Below are 22,410 nucleotides of genomic sequence, written 5' to 3'. Positions count from 1 at the left end.
TGAGGGCCGCAGCAGACCTCTGTGGTTAGCTGCATCAGGACTAGTTGGATCACAGGCTGTTGTCAGGCTAGATGATCATAGCTAGGCCAACAGGATGTGTCTGTTTGACAGTGTAAGCATAATGAAGGAATGGGGTATGATAATACGACAATTAATTGATCCTGATGGGGATAATGAAGTTATTCTCCTTTTGGTTACCCCCTACATGATGAGCAAAGCTAAGGAACTGTAGCAGGAAGAGAAGAAGAGAGAGAGAAATTAGCAAATTAGGCGTTGGATTTTTTGATATGGAAGTAATAATATGACTTAAAAACACTGTAAGATTTAAGGTCAGAAGCCAGAGCATAGGTGGAGTTTTTGCAGTCATTGTTGCAATTGCAAGTAGCATGGGAGATGAAGACTGCAGGAACAACAGAGAGAGAGGAGGGGGATGAGAGAAAGAAGTGCACTGCCTATTGATTATCTTATACACATAAGTACAAGTGACCTGTAATCCACAGAGCACTTATCGACTCCTCTCCCCACCGTATCCAGTAACAGCAGATCAATATGGGCCAAAGACAATTACGGTACAGCACCACGCACTAGGCCAAGGTAGGCCTGGACTAGATCAGGGCCAGAGTCTGACCTATACTGAAGAGTGCTAAATGCTCGATCTTTCATGGTTAAAACAAAGTAAGCAGCATAGAGCAGACGCAGAGATTTAAAAGAAGGCAAAGCGAGAGACATTGAAGTGCAGAGGTGAAAGAGTAGAGAAGGTGAAAAAGTATGCAGAGTGAGAAAAAAGGGGAAAGAGAAAAAAGAGAGAGAGAGGGCAGCTGATTTAATGGTCTAATGAGGCCGTCCTACAGCCAGTTGTTTTGTGTGAGGCATGCTCTGACCTTTCGCTTCGCTCGGGAGCCCCGCCGCCTCATTTTTCACATTCTTGCAATTACGTTAACGCTTGAAGCGCTCGCTGACTCCCGATTCTGGCCCTTCTATTCTGACAGAGCCTTCCCTCCCCAACCTCTCCACCTTTTCCCCCTCCTCCACTCCACTCCACGCATGAACTTGCCTCCGATCTCAATACATTTCCACATAAAATCTGTAGTCCACACTTTTGTGTTCACAGAGAAAATGTGAAATGTGTGCTTCACTTCGGTTATGGGGTCTTTAACAGCTTGGCCCCTGTTAAAAGGGGTGACGATGTGGATCAGTTGAAGAAGACAGAATAAGATGGGAGTGAGTGAGAGAGAGAGGATGAGAGGGAGAAAGAGTGCGTGAGACCCACGGAGCTTTTTGTGTTTCAGCTGCCAAGAAAAACATCAACTCTCTTTTGCCATCTCCCATCTCGAAAGGTGTGTTGTATGTGTGCCTTTGGCTTGAACATTTACCTCAAAAATTAATCCAGAAGCGTCCCTGTGTTTAAAATGTGACTCCGCTCCATTTCTCCTAAAAATGGCAAAGCATGTCTCCCAGTGACCAGATCCAACTGGTTTCAAGAGTAAAAGAAAAAAGAAAAGCTTGAACTTGTTTCTGTCCTTACCTTTGGGGTGTACAGAAGAAAAAAGATCAGTATCACTCGCATACATTTTTTTTCTAGTACTGTACACAGTGCATACAGGACTCAGGATGGTCCCTGTGAGCAGAATTAACTTCCGCAATCTCTGGCTTGTATCTCAGCTTTAAACATTTTTCTAAACCTATGCCAAAAAACTGTTTCACAAGTGCACAAACATGTAGTAAACCAAGGTAAAGCATGCTCATAGCTGTGAGTAAAGATTGCCAGTTAAGGTTCAGACACCTACGAGAAAGTTTTCAGTACAATACTCAGATCTGTAATCTTCTTTTCTCCCCCTCCCAAAAAAAAAAGAATTATTACCCTCAGGGCAAATTCTGCACTCTCACTTACTGACTCTTAGAGAGTGACTCCCTATGTTCTAGCTAGATAAACAAATATCCGCGGTTGACGGGAGATGGTTCAGAAGGTAACACACAATAACTTCATTGCCTCTGCTCGCATATCATTTTGATTAACAGTCCTTTGGAACTCCTCCAAGCTTATCTAGAAACATCAGAGACATCAGTTGCAGGGAGTTAAACTTGATGAATGTGCGTGCCTTAAGATAGCACTTGTTTCCAAGCAGGTGTCCGTAATACACCCAAAGTGTGATGAAATACTTTGCCCACACCAAACACAGTAGAGTCAAATGCACTCAGTCATGAACTGTAAATCCCCAACACTGATTCAGCATGGTATGTAATGTTTTCCCCTCTTGCTGTATGTGTGTGTCTGAGTGTGTGTGCGCATGCCTTAGCTCCAGTCCACACTTGTAATTATTAGCTATGCATGAAGACCGAAATCCACGTTGACATCTTGAGTGGTGAGCAAAGAGGCTTTCTGTACAATTCTACTGTAGATGGAATAGGCTCAACGGAAGAGAGGAGAAAGCATTTTGTACATTTTCTCAGCAATTGAACAATCCCCACGCTCTGCGGATAGACAGACTCCCCAGAGAGATGGAGAGAGGCAGAGATGGAGAGAAAGGGAGGAAGAGAGGGAGAGCTTGAGTGTTTGGCTCCAAGGGAGCATGCTGCGCTTGATGGTATTGTGGTACATTGGTGTGTGTGTGTGTGTGTATGCGTGGGGAGTGTGGTGAGCTCCCTCGGTCCTGGCCAGGGGCCCCACTCAGCAAGGTCTTTGTGGTTGAGCTCACTGGAGGGGGGTCATTCATGGTGGGGACACGACTCTCCGTGTCCGCCCAGAGACTCCCAGCATGAACGAGGCCTGTTGAAAGTGGCATTTTCCAGACCTTTGGCTTCGCTTTATTTTTAATTTTTTTGACAGCTACACTTAGGGCTCAAGAAGACTCAAAAATGAGAGAAGAGAAAGAAAGAAAAAAATGTAACCACAACATAAAAGATCAGCAGAGTCTATGGCAAACACAAGATGGAAGCCTTGTTGCGTTTTAGTAGCCTATACTCTAACTCTGGAGTGATCAGCGAGATGTGTCTGTGTATAGAAAATATATATGTAGTGTGTGTGGGTGCATGCATGTGCGTGTGTTAGCTGGTTCTCTCTAAGTGCCTGTTAGAGTTTAATTTAGTGTAGTAATTAAAGCTGAACACTGGCCCATAAACAACAGATAAACAATAAAGCAGACCCAAGCCCTGCTGTTTCATGGCTCTCACTCCCAGCTGTTTGAGCACTGATAATTTTTACACAGTGCCCCCCACCTCACCACAACACAATGCTAAAGCAACAAGGGTGTGTATGTGTTGTAAATGTGTGCCTTGGTATATTTTAGTGCGTGATGGCAACGGCTGAACAAAAAAAAGGCCAAAGAAAGACAAAAACACACAGGATATGTCTACTTCCCCTCTCAATAGAAAACACAGAAAACCACAGTGAAGCAGAAAGTGTAAGCAGAGTAGTCTGCCCTCGGTAGACACTTACAAAACCAGCTCAATGGCAACAACGATCACATAAACATTACACCAAGTGCAGCCATTCAACCTATAACTTGCAAGATCTTGCCATCAGTGCATCAGCAAGTGAACTGCACTTAAAGATAAACTGTACCTGCTTAATGAGGATAACAATGCCACAGCGTTTCTCAACACGCTACTGTGTGCCGTTTTAGCCTTGTCACTACATGTCAGCCCCATCAGTCAGGTGTCTGTTGTGAAAACAGTACAGTAGGACTGTCTGATGGTTTGTTGGGAAGGGGCAGGGCCATTGTTGAAAGCCGAGAAGAGTTGCTGTGGAGGGGGAGAAAACACGGTACGGAGGGGATACTTTCATGATCCCATTAGCATAAGAGAGGCTAAATTATTCATGTGGAGTGCTTAATCTATGGGGGAAAGTATAGTTAATGCACATAGTTTTAAAATGGATCTTTCCCTGCCTCTGCTCTAATACCAGATTCTTGCTGGATTCAGCATTCACGGGCATTTACGGGAACGGCTGTCACTCTCCCCTGCATACACACACATAGACATAATATGTGTGGGCATATGTGCACTCTTGCTTAAGCGCTGCTGCACTTCAAGCTGTTTCAAGGGGCTCTGCTCTCAGGCTCATCCCTGCACTCCCTCTCTACATAAGTCCCTTTCTCATCCTCTCTCACCCTCTCCTTCCATTTATTCCTTCAGCTCTCTCTACCTCTCTTTCTCCCCCACCCCTCTCTCTCTCACCGTCTCCCTCACACTCCTCACCCCTCTCAGTCTCGCTCTCAGTACCGCAGACTACCTGGCCCTCATCCAAAATGTGATTAAAGAGAATGATCAGCTCCCTCAGCTCCCTCCTTCCTTCCTCCCTTCCGTTCTCTCTTCCTTTTTTATGTCTCTCTGTGTTTCTCCTGACCCTGTGTTACGTTCTTAGAGTCTATAGATCATGAGAGAAAAAAACACACTAGAAAACAGCGAAAGCAAGGAACTGTAAAAGGATGAGGGCTGCCAGTAGAGTCAGCTCCACTTCCAGTAACATAGTCCTCTACCCACAACATCACCACCACTCCATCCACACTGCAGCTCACATTTTTTTCTCTTTCCCGCTCTTCCTCTTATCATCTCCTTATTTCCACTCCTCTTGTTCTCCCTTTGCTCTGGTTGGGGCCTGGTCCCTCAGGTCCATAATTACGAACAGGCCCCCGGCGCGACCTGGCCTAACCCAGCCTGGCCTAGCTTGGCCAGGAACTGGGTCCTACACAGCAGGAAAGGTGCATTAACTGGGTCAGCCTAATGTGCAAACTAATGTTTGGAGAACATAGGGAAAAAATTACCCAGATTATTCTGACAGCAGTTGAGGAGAATGTCTGTCTGTTTTGCGCCATTAAGGGAAAGCTTGGGGGAGACATTTTTTTTCTTTCTTTCTTTCCTTCTCTTTTTCTGAGGAGATTAAGTTTATCTGGGAGTGAGTTGATCATAATTAAAAAGCAGAAAGGAAAAGGTGTTGCAGGGAAGTAATCATGATTGAACTACAGTAAAAGGAGGAAAGGGACTTTTTCTCCCTTTTACCCAAAGGCTTGGGCCAAAAACAAAGACAGAGTCCAGTGCTGTTGTATCAGTTCATCAGACATTGGGTTTACACACCCATGTTCCTTGGCTGATTACTCCAGTGCATGTGGTGATGAGGAAGAGTGCACAGAGGTCTGATGTAATATGGCTAAAAGGGATTTGAGCGTGTGCCCCCAAGGGGCATTTCCACGTCCATTAATGCTGCCGCCGCTGTATTTTCACAAGGATGACAGTGCTTCAGTTCTTTAAAGGGAGAGTGTTTTCCCAGGAAATTTTCTGTCTTGTTTCAGTGGCCTAGCCTGAAGGGGGTCAGCCAAGAAGTCACCCTTAAGAGGTGATAATCCAATTGCTCTAGTCCTCACCAGATTTGTTTACCCTTGTGTGTGTGTGTGTGTCTGTGTCTGTGTCTGTGTGTCTGTGTGTGTATCTGTGTGTGTGTGTGTGTGTGTGTGTGTGTTTACAGAGTGTAAGCATGCGTGTGAATGTAATAGACATAGAATGGGAAGCAGAGGCAGCAAGATGCCACCGGATTCTTCTGTGTCCAGCCCCGGGCCCCATTCTAGATCAGAGAGAGGTTATAGAGGCCAAGTCTGTCAAAGGCACACCTGCAGGGAAACTCCAAAAACCCTGACTGCCAGCTTACACAGGCCCGTTTAAGGTGTGCTTATTTGGAGTTTAACCCTGACTTCAAATGTCCTTTCCCTCTCTTCCCCTTTGTGTTTGACCAATGGGGCTTGTGCTCTTTTACTTTCTTTCTTTTCTTCTGCCTCCCTTGGCTCTTTAATCTCCTCCACCACCCCCACCCTCCCAATTCTCCTCCCCCTAATATCCAAACCCCACATCACAGCAAAGGTCCCTCCCAAAAGACAGCAAGCGGTTGAGTAGAGTGGCTTAGCAAGGCCAGCTATAGCTTGTTCACTTGCTGTGTGGTTTTCTCTTGTGTAAACCAGGGTTTACACACCGAAGCATATTTGGAACTGAGCAGAGCAGCTATACCCTACAGGTAGTGCTTTAACCATGCTGCCACCGTCCAAGAGAGTGGGAGGATGATAAAGGAGGTGTGTTACAATCCAAGTTCTTAGTCTCTGCTGCTGATTTTCACGCGCACATCTTTTACGTTTATGCAAAGCTGTAGAGGGCATTATGCAAGATAAGCTCATTTTCTAGTATGATTCCGACTCTAGTACATGCTTTAATGACTCTTAAAGCCAAGGGCTGCTTTTTTAAGCATAATAGCAGTCCCACTGTCTCCCAGTTTCCACGTAGCCAGAGTGCTTTTTTCACACCTGATCACTTTTGTTCACCCATTTTATGGCTATTGGGAGCAGGCGGAGGTGAGTGATTTGACAGTAGTTAGTGCCATGAGCCCTAATGTTTATTGGAAGCAAGCGTCTAATAATTTTTGATTACCCCAAAGGAGGTATTAGCCATGTTAGTCAGCAAGGATAATTTCTTATTTACATGCCCCAAGCATTGAACACTCTGAAGGAACACTGGGGCTAAATGCGCAACAAAACGAATCAAACATGCCAAACGAGATGCTCCATCCTGGCTGGCTGCAGGGCTGAAGCTGGGAAAACCTTCATTATGCATTTACTGTAATTCATTTAGAGGGTTATCAATTTGCAGAATACAGGGAAGATGTTTGGAGGGGGAAGCAAAAACATATCAAACGAAGGAGGAGAAAAAGGAACAAGGGAAAGGCGAGATGAAAAGGAGTGAGATATTCAGGGATAGCTCATTGCCTGGATTTTTAAAACGTTGTTCCAATTACACACTTTTCCATGTTCTGAGGCAGAACTAGCATGTTAAATGCTGCAACCTCCTCTCTTTTACCAGTGTCACGCTCCGCCCCCTAAAAGAGCAGAAGCTGATTTCTTTTTAATGAAAGCCATTTGGCACAGGAATTCTCTTCTATACATTTTTTTTTGCTGAGATTGAGGTTGCACAGAGATGTTCTAGTTCAGATATTGGTTTTCTGTTCATTTAGGGTCGCTCTTTGTTTGACTTCTGCCCTGCTTACTCAAGGGCTTCTTGTATCTATCTCTCAGTGTGAATTTCAGGACAGTTACTACATGTTTTCATTTTTTTCTCCTGGCAACACACACTGAGAAAAGAAAAAGACCTTTAAAAGCATCTTTCCCTCCGCCATCAGGCAAGGATGACTAAGGCCCCATTAGAACAATTGCAGGAAACTTAGGGAGACCGGGAGTGTTCAAAAGAATGAAAGCAGCCAGAAAACACCACTATCTTGTGATAACCAGAGCTTGCTTTCATTATCTAAACACAAAAACCTCCACCTTGGAAAAATTGCACTCATTCCATAGCTTCATTCAAAAATAAAACAATGAAAACAGAGAGTTTGAAAAAAAGGGAGACAGAAAAAGAAAAAACATTTAACATTTTCCAAAGTGAGGGGAGGGCCTGCATTGTTTAGTACGAATGCTTACTCCCAGGGATGCAGTCCTTAGACAACTGAGTGTCTGCAGGAGACATCTGTGAAGCCTGACCTTGTGACCCCGGAAAGAATGCTCTTAAGGTGGGGGGAAAACTGCTTTTACCATTGCATCATGGCCTACAGGACAGCCCAGCAGCACAACAAACACAACCGCTACAGAAAATAACAACGCAACACACCAACAGTCGATGGAAAAAAAACGAGATTTTTTTGGGGGGGGGGTAGTTAAAGTGAAACGAGCAAAAGAGAGCGAATGTGATATTGTCAAGAGAAAGAGAAAAGAAAAAAAAACAGTAGAGGAAAGGAGGGAGAGAAAGGCAGATAAAATACACAGAAAACAGACAGACTTGATGTGAATTGTGCCTCACAGGCCTGGCTGTCTCTTACTCCTTTGCTCCCCCCCTCCCACCCCATGAGCTCATTTTCATCCTTTATGAGTCAAAAGGAAGCCCAGTTGAAAATGAAAGGTTACACAAGCCAGACCCAAGCCCTCTGAGTAAGAGAGGAGAAGATCCCTGCTGTAAGGGCCCTGCTGCTATTCAAAGCACCTGCCATTGTGTGGGCGCCCATCCAGGCCTATTGTTGTGCAGAAATTAGTCGTGCTCCCTTTGGCTCCCTTCGGCTCCAGAGGCATGCGGCAGACCCCCTTGTTGTTTTGGGTTCAGATACGTGGTCGGATAGATGCGTGGCCCAGGCTACCATCACCACTGGCTGTGGCCCTTTGCCCTTTCTCCCAAAGCACAGTATCATTCTGCTTTTTTCCTCATCTACCCTCTGTTGTGCACTCTAGAACACTTTCAGGCCAACATTCCTATACTTTTCTCTCTCTTTCTTTTGTACTCCTACTCTCCTTTCTCCTTTGGTGTATATGCTTATTGTTCTTCGGAGCACCCTCATTATACCCATGGTTATATTTTAAGGGCCTCTCTCTTTGATTTTGGTCTCGTGGGGAGTGAGTGGTGGGCTGGTGGGAGCTGTAGGGCTGGCCCAGCTCTCCGGGCTCCCCAGCCAGCGTCTCGGAAAGTGAGCTTGGGGGTATTGTTGGGCTGGGCACCGCTGCAGAAGCTCTGGTGCTACAGCTAGTGCAGGGGTTGGATGTGAGGGGAAAATTGAAAAGTCAATAACGAAGGCCGCACAAAAAAAAGAAAAGAGAGAGTGAAACAAAAGGAGATGGAGAGCTTCAAAAAGCTGAGAGCTATAGAACACTGCTAATTAATAGCATCAGAGGAATAGATTTTTTTCTTTCTTCTGGAACTTTAATGCTGCATAGTAACTTGCAAGGCGAGGCGATTAGGAGCTCACATTGTGTGTCAGGATCATCTCACTATCAGACCAGCCTGCAGTGACCATTTTATATAAGGGAGTATTGGTGATATTGCATTTAGGAAATGAAAAACAAACACATGAAATGCATTGAGTAGCAAACAAAAAAAACAAAAAACACTATATTGTAATGCAACCCTTCTGTACCTTTGTAAAACTATTGAACCATCAATTGCTGTGTTAGAGAGGGGTTGATTCAAATCTGTGGTCATTTCTGAGGCTGTCGTTTATGGTTATTGTAAACTGTTTCTAATATGTTTGTTCCTCCATAATATGTAAATGAGATGGATTCACTATTTGAAACACCTCTGAAACAATGTAGTCCGATGCAACACCAGTACAGCAGTAGGCACGTGTATAATTACATGCATTTGATACTTTGCATTTCTCAAATTGTGCCCTTATTCCAAAATAAATTGCCGTGAGTTTTTACTTTTTCTTGTCATGCATCCAATCAAAAGGTGAAGTGTAGGAAAATGACAAAAGACAAAAGTTGTACGGTCAGCGAGGCAGAATAGGATAATTTGAACCAAGGCTTTACAATTTGTATTTTTTTTCGCAGCAGTAATAGGCTGTTCTCTCACATTTCCTGCCATAGCAATTTCCACTGCCAACAGCTGTCAAGCCCCTAAAATCAAAATTAGTGCCATGGAATTGGGCCTTAATGAAATGACCTGCTCGCTTTACCTTAAGGAGCAGGGCAGACAGTCAATACCAGCCTCGTCAAAACCCTCTCTCTGCATGCTGCGGCCCCATTAACAAAAGGAAATAGTCTCGAGTAAATGTATTAAGCACTACTTCCACCTTCTAATTATATAATTTTTTCCTCCTCCCTTCATAATTCATTCACTCTTTCATTAGTTCCTAATATTGAAAAAGGCTTTTACCTGGCTCGTCTGTCCTCGTGTGGTCAACAATTATTTGTCACAATGTATTACAGATATGTCCATGTTGTATATTGGGGATAAATGTTGTGTCCCACTATGGCTAGGATGAGGAAACATATTTCCTTATGTGTTAGGAACATGTTCATAGCATTAAGGGTTACACCATGGAATCCAGAGCGGTGTGCTCCCCACCACCTCTGCTTCCTATAGAAAGATGTGAATGTGTGCCATGGCCCAGTGGAGGACACAGGGCCCTGGTTATTGACTTGTAAAGGAGCCGGTAGGTGAGGGGTCTTGACAAGACATGAGCGTCTGACTCTCTTGTAAAGCTGTATCTGATTTCTCTGCTAGTTGGCTCCCCGGAGAGACCCGCTCTACCCTCTGTTGATCAGACTCTCACTCACAGCTGTATGGAAAAACGCAGCGATAAAAAGAATGAAAGAGTAGTTTTGTGAAAGGAGACGCTCTCCTTGTGTATGCCATGATTCCCTGTTAGGGTGAGAATGAGAGTGAGGGAGGGGGGAGAAGGAAGCAAAGGAATCAGCTACTAGGTAAAAGAGCTGTAGCCAAGATTACATTTAGTATCTCAGTCAGTATTCCAGAAAAAAAACACTCCAAAAATTATTGTTTTGGTGAGTTGTGTTACATGGATTCAATAAGGACGTCTGCATTTGTGTTGGTGGGATGGTATAAAAAATAAGAGAAAATTGTATCAGCAAGAGGGCAGACAAAGCAAGTATCAGCTAGATCCTCACTCCTCATAGATCTGACTAATTCATGAGGTAAACTGTGCTGATACAGAGAGAGAGAGAGAGAGAGAGAGAGAGAGAGAGAGAGAGAGAGCGATGCAGGTGGAGGGAGGAAGTTTTCATTGACTCTCCAGAGCAGGCCAAGCCAAAGCCCCAGAGGGATCTCTCTCAGTTTGAACTTTATCAGGGGCTACGCTTAATCAATACTCTATCGGAAAAAGAATTAATTACCAAAGCAGAATAAAACAGCTGCATTTTAAACCAAGGTTTCATCAATGCTGTAATCTCTTGGTTACAGCTCAGGTGTCAGGAGGATCATTTTAGCTCCATGTAATGAGGAACTGTGGGAGTTGTCCTCCACCTCCACCTCTCTGTTTTTGTCCCCCCCTTCCAACCAACACCCAGTTCCTAACCCCTACCTCGTTCCTATCCTCTAAATCCTCACCAAGATATTTTCCTTCCTTTCTTTTTTTCATTCTATGGTCTACCTTCTCAGCTGTTTGTCATCTACCTACAATATTCTCTCTGTTTTGCACATTTTTCCCTCTTCCCTTGCCCCATCCTTAATAGACCAACTGTATTCTTCTTCCCCCCGCCTCCCCCCATCCCATTACATTCCCTTCCCACCAAATTCCTGTCTTTGCGGGTATTAAACTTGAAATCTCTGGTGCGAATGCTGACTGGAACGGGACATTCCCGCTGCTGTAGCCATCAAGCCGGACATTCCTCTGCTCAGGCTGGGACACCGCTGGTGTTATGCAAAGAGGGGGGGCATAAGAGATGGGTGAGGTTGGTGTAGGGCGTAAAATAACAACACACAATGCTCAAATGGTGAAAATAAATATAATTTTTTTGTGTATAAACTCAATAGAGTGTGACAATCAAAGGAGAAGATTGGTTGGAAGGAAATGAACGGTGTACAATGAAGTCATTTAGACACTGGGGGACAAACAAGCCACATAGGAAGTATCCTGTGTGCCACAATAACCTTGGCCGTGCTATTGCAACGACCACTGCCATCCACCCTTCACAGCCCTTGACCCCAGCCCAAAGCTTGTCAACGGACTGTCCTTGACTCCCCCATATTGGGGGATTTTAAGGCAGGTTGAAAAGGGGTTATGGGTGATGAATTGGGTTTTTAGTGAGCTCATTAGGAAGCCAAACAGAGTTTAGACTGGTGGAGCAGGGCAGCAGCGCAGTAATCAGTTCTGCTTGCTTTGTTCCCTGCCTCCAGGACATTTGTGTGAAAAAAGAGCGCGGGGAGAGAAAAAAACTTCATGGCATTTTGGCTGATGAGAGGGCTGCTGAGCAGAGGCTACAATCTGATGGTTGACTTGTTGATTTATAAACCTTTTAATCCATTTACTCTACCAACCCCCCAGCTCTGTGTAGAAACCCCCATCCCTGCTAAACTCTACTTTGATGCCACTGTCCATCAGGTGTGGCAAAGATGTCTGCATTAAATCCAAGTTGTTCTACTCTCTCAGTATGAAAACAGAGAGTTGGTTTGTTTGGTTTTGAATTGTAATTGAGGGTAGAGAATCACTGCTGATGCTGTTGTCATACATTGCCTCAAACAGTGTAAGCTGTTCTGAATCACAAAACCACACTATGTTAAAACTGGCAACCAGCGCACAGCTGCTTTCTGGTGGTTTAGGTAGAACACTTTGATTTGCAATAGTTCCTAGCGGGATTGTAAAGCCATTTTCTTTCTTCACTAGCAGATGGATCCATATGATGCATGTGCACGCTCTCCATCTCTTTGTTTTCTTTTGCTCTGTCTAGTCTCTTTTATTCCCTGCTTTCGCTACATTATCATTCCAAAGTAGAGCAACCTAGTCATTTTTACAAAGTAAAAAGTGTGGAAGCAGCTTATTTTACTAATGATCATGCTTGTTTCAATTCAACATAGCCCCGCTTGCTTTTGGGAAATACCTATTCTTTAATATTTAATGCAGCATTCAACCTTAGGATTTTTGGGTATGCTTCTCTGTGGGCACCCAGCCCTGTTTTGCCACACTTGTAAATTATAGAGGGAGTAGCATCAATATGTGCAATTTTAACCACAAAGATCAAGAATAGCTCAATTGTACCATATTAAGGAATGGATAAAAGAAGGACAAAGTCTGGGTAGACAGAAACACGATTTGGACAGGTCCATTGGCAGGTTTGTACATTTGTTTATTAAGAAACAAGGTATGAACCGTGATTACCTGTGAGACCAATTAGCCCCATTTGATTTGGAATTTAAGAAGAGCAGTGGTAGTGTTGGAGTGCAGAGGGAAGCAGGGTGGAGTTGTCAGGGGGACAGAGAGTGTGAAATGTCTGGTGGAGACCCAAAGCCCTTCATTAGCCACTGATCCCTGTCTGCTGAGTGAGGAGCAGTCATGGGCATCACAGCTCCCTTTTAGTTCCCCCAAAAAGAGCGGGGTGAAGGGGTGGAGGGTAGCTCCTCCAACCCCTGCAATTTAGCCCTTTGCCATTCATGCAAATTGGGTCCTGACATCTGCAACAGCCTGCCTCCTTTCTTTTATACATCTTTATTCCATCTCTTTTCTTTGGGTCTTTTTCCTCCTCGGAGAAAGAGCCTTGTCTCAGCTGACATGCATTCTGTTATACATACTCCACATCTGTGTAAAAAGTAGCACTTTTTTGTCTGTTTATATACACATTTATAAGTATAGAACAAAACAACCAAGATCCCAGGAGGTATAAACAATCATTATGCAACCCCAGTCCCAATTTATGATGAAGTAAAAAGATTGTTGCAGGTAGAAGGTTAATTACACCAATAATTAATTTAGTAAAAAGCGTTGAATGATGATGAACTCTGTGCACCCAGTGTTAAACTTTAGGATGACACTCTTATGAAAATATCAAGAGAGTTCTAGGCAGTGACTCTGGAGAAAAGGCAGTAACCAGGCAGCCTGCAGTAACCAGGCAGTCCCCCCCCCCCTTACTCCCTCTCCCTTCTGGATGAACTACTCTTCTTTGGCTCCAGGGGAGAAGCTGAAAGGGGAGGGTGGCTTTGCTCCAGCCTTTGGATTAAAAGGTAAAATAGCCTAACTGGCTGTTAAAAACAAGTTTTACCTCCAACCCTCACCCCTCCCCTCTCTTTCTTTCTGCTCCCCCCACTTCAACCTCGCCCTCTATGGTAGGGATGTGCACAGTGGGGTCAACACTGTGCCTGTGAGAGGAGAGAGGCCTTGTATCGGTACAGAGGCGATAGTTATCTCCAGCATTCCAGGGATGACAGAGAGATATCTGCCTGATGGCAGGGTTAGGGGGCTTAGAGAAGGGGCGGAGAAGGGAGGGAGGTACAGGAGTTGTTGAGCAACTACCCCCCACCACCTCCCTCCTTCCTTCCCTCCCTGCCTTTCTTACTGCCTGACTGCCTCGCTTCCCCACACATAGAAAAAAAACATCTAATTAGAAGCTCTTATTCCACTTCATTTAAGGGAACACTTAATGATGTGTTTTTGGGGGGGAGACAACTACACATTAGTTCTCATGCAAAAGGAACCACTCAGTCGTTGCACTCAGGATGCAGATACAGCTGTGTTTGAGATGGAGGTTTGTCCTCATTTCTCCCGGGTGTCATGGCTATTGGAGGAAAATGTGGGAGTCCTCTCTCTTTCACCTTTAGCCGGTGTCCTGGTGGTAACAGGGGGTGGTAAAGAGGAGGCGGGTAGTGACATGTGAGTTTGGCAGGGAGACTTGCTGAAGGAGAGAGTTTGTTGTAATTGCTCTGACAGGTTTTAGGGCTGTTAATGACTCCGGCCTGAGCGCTACCAATTTGTCAGCATGCTTGCTGTTTACTAAGCTGTTGTTTTATGGTCCAGTGCAAGGGGCTGCTGCTTGTTTAAGCACAGATCAGGAAATAATCAGCGTAAAACACTGGCTGTAGTGGTGCAGCCACACTAAAACAGTTCTGTTTAGAGCCCTCATCTACTGTATGGATCTGAATGAGCGCAGTAAGCCATATGGTGTGTGGTCACACAAGGACACACACAAACACACTGATGGGTCACTTACTGTTAGAAATTGAATGCTCAAGTGTGTGTTTTATCATTAAAGGGATTATGTTCTACTCGTTAGCACTCTGTATGTTATGTAAGTGCTAAGCATATTGCTAGCATGCGCTTATAGCCAGAAGACCTGCAAGCCCCATCGGCACAGTGCAACAGAGGGAGCTGGCCATTCCACTAGTGTGAATAGAGCCTCTACGCGTTTGTGTGTATGTGAGAGATTGTGTGTGTGTCAAGAGCATGTGGTCCCAGAGCCGGCAAAGACCCCTTCGTAAATCCAGAGTAAATAAAAGGGGTAACCAGACGGACAAAAGAGGAGCCCCCACTGCTTCTCTCATTTGCTGCCATTTGGGGGACTGAATGTGCTAAACGCCGCTTATGTTGGCTGAAAAGTTGAGGAAAAAAAGAGGGAAAAGGGAGGCTCTAAATCCCCCTCTTCTTTTCTCTTCATTCTCCGTGGCCAAGCCTGCAGGGCTAGAGGTGGTGTAATAGGAGGGTGTTGGAGGGAGGGTTGGAGGATCACTGTGGTGTGCTAAGGTGGAGAAGGCCAAAGCAGCTCCTGCTACAACAAGCCTCATAGCTCCTGTTCTCCGTCTTCACCTCTTTCCTTCTCCTCATGAGTTTCTCTTTACTCCTCATTTGGGTGAGCTAGGGTGAACATGCCTGACTAGTTTGAGCTGACAGGGGGTGTGGGGGGTCTGTTGTAATTAGTCACTTTAACCACAGCTTCCATAAGCCACTGCCTCTACACTCTTGCTTCATTACCCTGAAACAAATGCCGGGGCCTCCCAGTGCAAAATCACTGCACAGCCTTTAGAATAATACACAGACAACATCTAAAGCTTGTCTAGAGGCTTTTTCAGTAGGTGTTTATAAAGTACAGGGACCAATAAGTCTGGAGTGTTATTTGATAACTAAACAAGACTGGGTTTGAATGTTGACAAGCCACAAACTATTGACAAGCCATTATTCATACATGCATTGGTATATCGGAATGGTAGAGCAGCAAAGGGACGGCGTACTGATAGTGTCGAAATACGTGTTACTCACGGCCATTTCCATAATGCTTCCAGGGCTGACTAGACGTTAGTGGCTCCCTGAGGGGCAGGGTGCCTCCTAGACATGAAGCATGATCTCTAGAGTCATTAGGACACCCTCTTACTCTCAGCAGACACTGTAGGACACTTTGTGCTTATCCAGTTCTTTGTGCAAGAAATCCTGAAGCGACCCTGAATGTGCCAACATTCGATAAGCAAGAGTTGCAGTATGTTTACAGTCCTTTCCCAAGCCGTTAATGAGCTCAGCCCTGAGACCAATTTACTCACAGGGAGATATATCTGAATGCATTTTTAATAACCACCCACTGGTGATGAGAGAGGGAATGTATGTGAGCGTAATGTGCTCTTGGACTTGGTGCTTGTTTGTTTGCTTGTGTTTTCATTCACTCCCTTGCCCTCATTGCGTCTGGTCATTGTCTTCCATCTCGCCTGATTACACCTTCTCGGCTTCTGTGCGTATTAAAACAAGCACAAACTTTCATTGCAAACACTTTAGGTCAAGATATTAATGGAATGGGTGAGGGAGAAGGAGAGAGGAGGAAAGAGTGAGGGAAGACAGACAGAGACTGGGGAGAGAAGGGAGGGGGGCTGTCTTTTTTCCATCTCCAAGGGCGCTGCTTTTCCAAAAAGTGCCTGGGGCTACACTCCAGCACCTCGGCTCCCCTAGGCCTTTCGGCTGCCTCCTAATAGCCAACCCCCATCTGTGTCACATGGCCAGATGATGGGACGCTTCCACATGCTCTGCCCTGCACTTTTTTTCCCCCCTATTTTTTTCCCAGAGTGCACATCCACACAGGTTAGAATGGCAGAGTTGCCAGGGAACAGTCAGAAGCCATTAGCGTTTGGGACAATTTGCCCTGCAGCGTTCCTTCTCTCGCTCATAAGAAAGGAGTGGGGGTGGATGCAAAGCACCAGCTCTCCTTTAGATGTAATGAGGTTGTGCAAGTTGGGTCTTCTTTATTCTTTTTTTACTCCTTCTTTTCTTCCCCCTGCTTCTTCTTGTTTCTCTTCTTTCTTTCTTTCTTTTTTTTTTCACTGTTCAAACTTGATTTTCCTATATTCTCTGAATACACATATTTCTGCATGTATATATAAGTTCAAAACAACTTTTGAAACTGAATTCAAGATCTGTGCTTGAATGCCACATGTATGTTCTGTGCACACATGACAGTATCCATGTGCACGTGAGAGAAAGAGAGAGGGAGAGAGGGAGCTGAATGCTGTGGAGTCTGGTTTCACCCTTGCGGGCTAGGGCAGGAGGCAGCAAGCATGCTGGGTAATGAAGTGACAGGTCAGTCTGTAAATACGCACGGGTCGCTCTGGCCCTGGCCAGGGGGGAGGCTATCGCATTGCAGTGAAAATGGAAACGTCAATAAAATTAATCTGCCAGCCTTTTGGCCACTGTGTGGTTCCATTGGATGAGCCTGACTGCTCACAGCAGGAGAGGGATTTGGAGACAAGCTCGAAAAATCAACACAAAACCTAGCGGCACACAAACAAACAACAAAACTGTGTATCAACATTATTCAGTGAAGCTCAAAAGAACAGCAACAAGGGGAGGGTGGTTAAAATTCACAGCTCACTAGCTGTTGTTATTGAAGTTTGGAAGCAAACTTGGGGAGTTAGACTTGACTTCCGTCTGGGTCGCATTTCTCAGGAAGCCCCTCACAGTATGGGTAGGGCTATGGCCAGACCAAAGTTTATTGTTTTAGGCTTTCCTGAACAAGGATTCGTACTTAGCCTGGGATTTACGGCATTTGCCACTAATGAATGCCCATTCTACAATTACAACACCCCTAATCTGTGTCCCCGTTCCCATATGTCCTTCAGAGGGGCTGTTGCTTCTTTAACTTCACACAGGGAGCGCAAAGTCGGCACTTCTCTGTTTTCCTCTTTCGTGTGGCTCTGCGCTAATGATGTGGAAGGAAAACACTGTGCACAGAAAGAAAAGAAAGACAGAGAGAAGAAAAAAGAGAGGGAAAATCAAGGGGGAGGAAAAAGAAAGTGGGGAAAGTAGTCAGAAGTGAGGGCCCCTGCTGTCCTTGTATTCTTCATTTATTTTGCATTTGATTACGCTACCAGTCGGATCCTTTTTCTTTCCCCCTTTTTAATGTTATTAGTTCAAATATTTATGCGAGATTAAGGCTTGTATAGGTGGTTGTGATTGACGCCTCCCCAAAAACAGGAGGACATGCGAGTCTGAATTTTGAGAACATCGGGGTCCTTCTCTGCCTTAGTGGAGGAGTTTTTCAGATACATAATTTAGATGCCCTCAAGGAAGGCTTTCAAGGCATTTGTGCCCGGGGGCAAGAAAAAATAACTATGACTGTTAAAAGTAAATCATTTTTGCTAATGCACAATTAATGCTGAGGAAGAGGAACAAGAAAAAGGCAAAGGACAAAGATGGAAACTTCGATTTAAAGGAGAAATTGTGCCTGGGTTGTGTGCATGTTTTCCTCTTGAAATCAAACGCTGACGGACATTAATGCAGGCGAAGCCGCCGCTGGCCTGTCATGCTAATCTTGTGGCGGAATGGGGAGGGGTGGCTGCGAGGGAAGGGAGTGAGAACTAAGAGAGTCGGGGCTTGGGCTGGGGTGGGGGAGGCAGACGACTCCATTATGTGCAACGAAGTGCAACAATAAACCACCCCAAATCACATCCCTACTTTAATACTCATGCGTCTCAACTGCTTTGAGTTTTGTTTGTATGTGAGTGTGTGCCTGTGCACGTAACATGAATTTATGAATGTACTGTATATGTCTGCATAACTCTGTCATGTCCCCTTTGGCTCATTTCAAAAGATGAAAAAAAAGCTCTACATTATGTCAAGCATGCAAATTTAATTGAATTAATGGCATGAGTCTGAGACTCTACTGTACTTGAAGGCTCCTTGTCCTTTTTTTGTTATTTGCTCCATTTTTTTTTTTTTTACTTTCCTCCTCTTCCTGCTGCAGAACTGGAATGGGGAACCTAGCGTTTCAGCGTCCAACCATAACATTAGAGTCATTAACCTCTATTCCCCTCTCCCGTGCTCTGGGGTATAGAACAACTTTGCTTGGCCTCTGTGTAAACCCCTCACTCGCTGTACAGGCCTTCCTCTAAGGCCATCTAAATCCCCCTACTTCCATATCTTTACTACACTACAACACTGGCTTTGCTGCGGCGATTCTCTAGGCCTCAGTGCAGTGCTTTTGAATTCCTTCCTATCTGTGGTATTTGTCCATTTATCCATTTTTCATGAGCCTTAAACTCAGCTTTGACTGTCTGTACTTTGTTTCAGCTCTGAGAATTTTTAGATCCGTATATATATGTACTATTTCTTTTATTGTATTGTGAGTCAGTGGTTTTGTGTGGGATGTTATTTAACCCCAGGTTTTGTTTCCGTCCAGGAGATGGCTTAGACAATAGCGTTGCATCGCCTGGCACAGGGGATGATGATGATCCGGACAAAGATAAGAAGAGGCAGAAAAAGCGTGGCATTTTCCCCAAGGTGGCCACTAACATCATGAGGGCGTGGTTGTTCCAGCATCTCACGGTAAGCACAGCCATTACTTTTTGGCGATACACATGTATGAAAGCAACCCAGGTAGAAACACACACACACACACACAGACACACAAACACACACACACTCACACACTTATACACACCTGTCACATAGTTGTTGAGTGACGGATGCGCTGCGATGCTCACCTGTCAGCCACCTGTCAGAAGGACACAGTGACCAGGTCAATCTAATCAGTTCGGACTGTTTACTCTGCTCAGCACACTCTGAGTAAGAGGGAGACGGCCCGCCAATCCATCACATTTACTCAAATATGAGATGCACTGTTTGTTTGGCCTGAAGGAGAATGTTTTTTGGTTTTTTTCTGGGGCAGATTAACAGAAGGAGTGGTAGTTACTGGAGGGATGATTGTGAGCAACAAGGTGTGTAAAGATTTAGATTGAGTGCTCAGATTTTTGAAATCTGATCAGTAACTCTTGTGTAGGAGTAATAATGTTATGGGTACAAATTTCCTGGGCTGTAACTTGTCTTTGAAAAATGCAGTATTTTCATTGGAATGAGCGAAACACTTAATCTATTCACCTCTTGATCAGTTTCACATTTTATAATCTAGTTGACTTGGTGACATTCTAGGTTGTGATTGACATTGAGATGGCACATGTTAATATATTTCTCCTCCATAGATTGAGAGGAAATTGTTTGTTTGCCACACAGTTCAGTCAGACAGCTCTGACATTGGCTCATTTATTTCATGGCTTGGATTAAATATTCAAATGCCACAGTAAATCAAACCCGTAAAATGACGGAATACTCTTAGCTTAGCTGTTTTCTGTATGTGACAGTCTACTTTTCTGTTTGTGTGTGTCATGTATAAGGGAATGGACCACATGTCCCCCCCCCCCCCCCCCCCCCCCCCACTAATGTCAGGACATTATCAGAACATCAGACTGTATTGATTTTGCTACACAGGTCAGATTTCAGGAGGAGGTGGCTACGCCATGACACATAAGCTGCTCACTGAGCACGTGGCTCCCTGTCCCAGAGATGGAGGGACAATGTAGGGGGAAGGGTGAAGTAAAAGAAAAGAGAGAGAGAGAGAAAGTAGAAGAGACATAGTTTAGCTTTGGCCTTATGGATCATCCACACATTGTCAGAGTCTGTCTCTGTGTCCGGATGCCCTCAGACTTCTTATGAAGACTGGACTGAGTTTGAAGTTTTCTGTTTGCTGTGTTTTTCCTGCTGTGTTTCTGTCCTGCGTTTCCTTCCTTTTCCCATCTACACACCTTCTCTCAATCAGCCTTGTTTGCCCTCATGCTCCCAGAGTTGTTTTCAGCCAATCAGCACACCACCTGTTTTCCAGCCTTAATCACTTCATTCCTCTCACCTGAGCTTCTCGCAGTGTAGTCTGTATTTAAATCCTCTGGTTTTCAGTCTAGTCTTTGATTGATACTTGTCTTTGAGCCCTATGAGCAGTTTTGGCTTGCCACCATAAACCTCAGTTAAAAAACTATTTCTTTAACTTCCTGGTTGTTTCCACCTGCTCTTCATGACACACATTTAAGAGGGTCAGGTAGACCCCTGTGCACCCTGTAACCCCCCCCCCATACCAGTGCACACCCCCTTTCCAAAGCCCCTCTGCCCTGATTACCTAACCAAATACCCAAGTAATGTGTGGCCAGCAAATACGGCCTAATTGAAAGGGCTGTAAATCCATTACATATTGGTCAGGGATAATCAGGAGTGCTTTAATCACTTTTATCTATTCAGGAGCAGTGAAGCTGCAACAGCAAAGCCCTGAGCCTCGCAGGCCTTAGCGGCTCCACCACGCTAGTCTGCATGCTTATTATTCTCATCATTATCAAAATGACTTCACAGCTGTTCACAGCTCCATCGTTCCCTGACTGGAGACTTCTCACCAAACCGTCCAGACCAGGCTTTAATCAGATGCTGAGGGTGGGAGGGGGGATACACTTTTATTATTATTTGGTTTTTGGAGTAAAATGCTTTGTTTGTGTTGAAAAAGGACAAATGACAAAGGCAAAATGTGTTATTGAAGGGAAATTTAAATACACCCTATGTGAGTTAAGACTAAATATTTCCCCATGATTTGGCATTGTTCCTGGTGAAAGCCTCACACAGCTTCAATGCTCCCTTCTGCAACAGATGCTGAGAGAAAGACAGAATGTCACATACAGGGCTTTGGGAAGAGTTGCCAACAATTTTCTTTAGAATTGTTTTAAAATTGAATTCAAAGAGTGGAAAGGAAAGGGGGTGGGGGGGGGGGATCCCAATGTTGGGCACAGGCACATTTTTCAGAGAGCTGGTTAATTCAGATAGAGCTTTCAAGGCCCTCTGTCCCTCTCTCCTTTATCACATCCTCTGCTTGTAGATGTTCTCTCCAATCTTTATTTGTTTCTTTTGTGTAAAGCCCTGGCCAGTCTTGTACAAATTATAATCCCTCCCTTTTAACCTACCTTCATTTCTCTACTAAGGAAGAGGACTAATTGAATTATCCCCCTTCTCACAATCCAATTCTCCCACCCATAAACTCTCTCACTCTCTCCTCTCTCTCTCTCTCTCTCTCACACACACACACACACACACACACACACACACACACACACACATTAGCCATTCTCCTTTCTTTTAATTTGTTAAGCAAATGTATTTGCCAGTGCTGGATGCGTTTGTGCAAGGGTGAATTCTTAGGGACTTTGGCCCCTGAATGGCCTATAGCGGCATTCTGCCATTCATGCATTCATTAACTGAGGGGTGAGGAGTGAAAGGAGCGGCCTTGTATTTTCCTCAAACTGCGGGGCCAGCATGGAGCTCCTCTTCTATGAGCCGCAGGGGTCTCTCTACATATGTTCTCAACATCCAGCTATTGTCACATCTTCTGAAAAGCTCAAAAGAACAGGACCCCCCCCCCACACACCGAAAAACAACACAGGCCAATAGTAACAACTGTTGGCTTTTGGATTCAGTATAACAAAATTGCCCTCTCCCTCTCCCCTCCCACCCTGCCTTGCTTCACTCTGACCTCACACTCTCTTGGGAGAAATAACAAGATGGTCTTCTTGACCGTCACATATAGAAAGTTACCATCAACCCTACCATGTCAACATTCCAGCTGAGAGGAAAATACAGTTTTGGTTCCATAGAGATCTTACAAAATATGTAAAGATTCCACAATTACTCTGTGGAGAAGCTGCGATAACTCTGAAGTCTTTTACACTGAGTCCATATGCACATTCACTAGAGAGCACGTGAGCTGGCAACCTTAAATGCCTCATATGTAATTGGCAAACGGCAGGACAGATCAGCTGGTATTATCTGGCAGAAGAGGGTCAGGCCGTCTCTCCACTCCCTCCTTCTATCATCCCTCTCTCTCTCTCTCTCTCTCT

The 22,410-nt window shown here is 44.8% G+C and overlaps 1 protein-coding gene across 8 annotated transcripts in view; it reads left to right on the top strand.

Moving 5' to 3' along the window:
- meis2a (Meis homeobox 2a) overlaps positions 1–22,410 on the top strand; it is a 79,966-nt gene that overhangs the window by 14,396 nt on the left and 43,160 nt on the right. For 7 of the 8 annotated variants that reach the window (XM_032500159.1, XM_032500160.1, XM_032500162.1 and 4 more), the window contains exon 8: positions 18,891–19,036. In XM_032500159.1, the coding sequence (XP_032356050.1) occupies positions 18,891–19,036 (146 nt within the window). The remainder of the gene's footprint in view (positions 1–18,890; positions 19,037–22,410) is intronic. The other variant, XM_032500161.1, reaches the window with a different exon arrangement.

The sequence above is a fragment of the Etheostoma spectabile genome, chromosome 20 (assembly GCF_008692095.1).
Source record: "Etheostoma spectabile isolate EspeVRDwgs_2016 chromosome 20, UIUC_Espe_1.0, whole genome shotgun sequence".
NCBI lineage: Eukaryota > Metazoa > Chordata > Actinopteri > Perciformes > Percidae > Etheostoma > Etheostoma spectabile.
The sequence above is the reverse complement of the archived record's forward strand: the minus strand, read 5'-3'. Positions and strand labels throughout refer to the sequence as shown.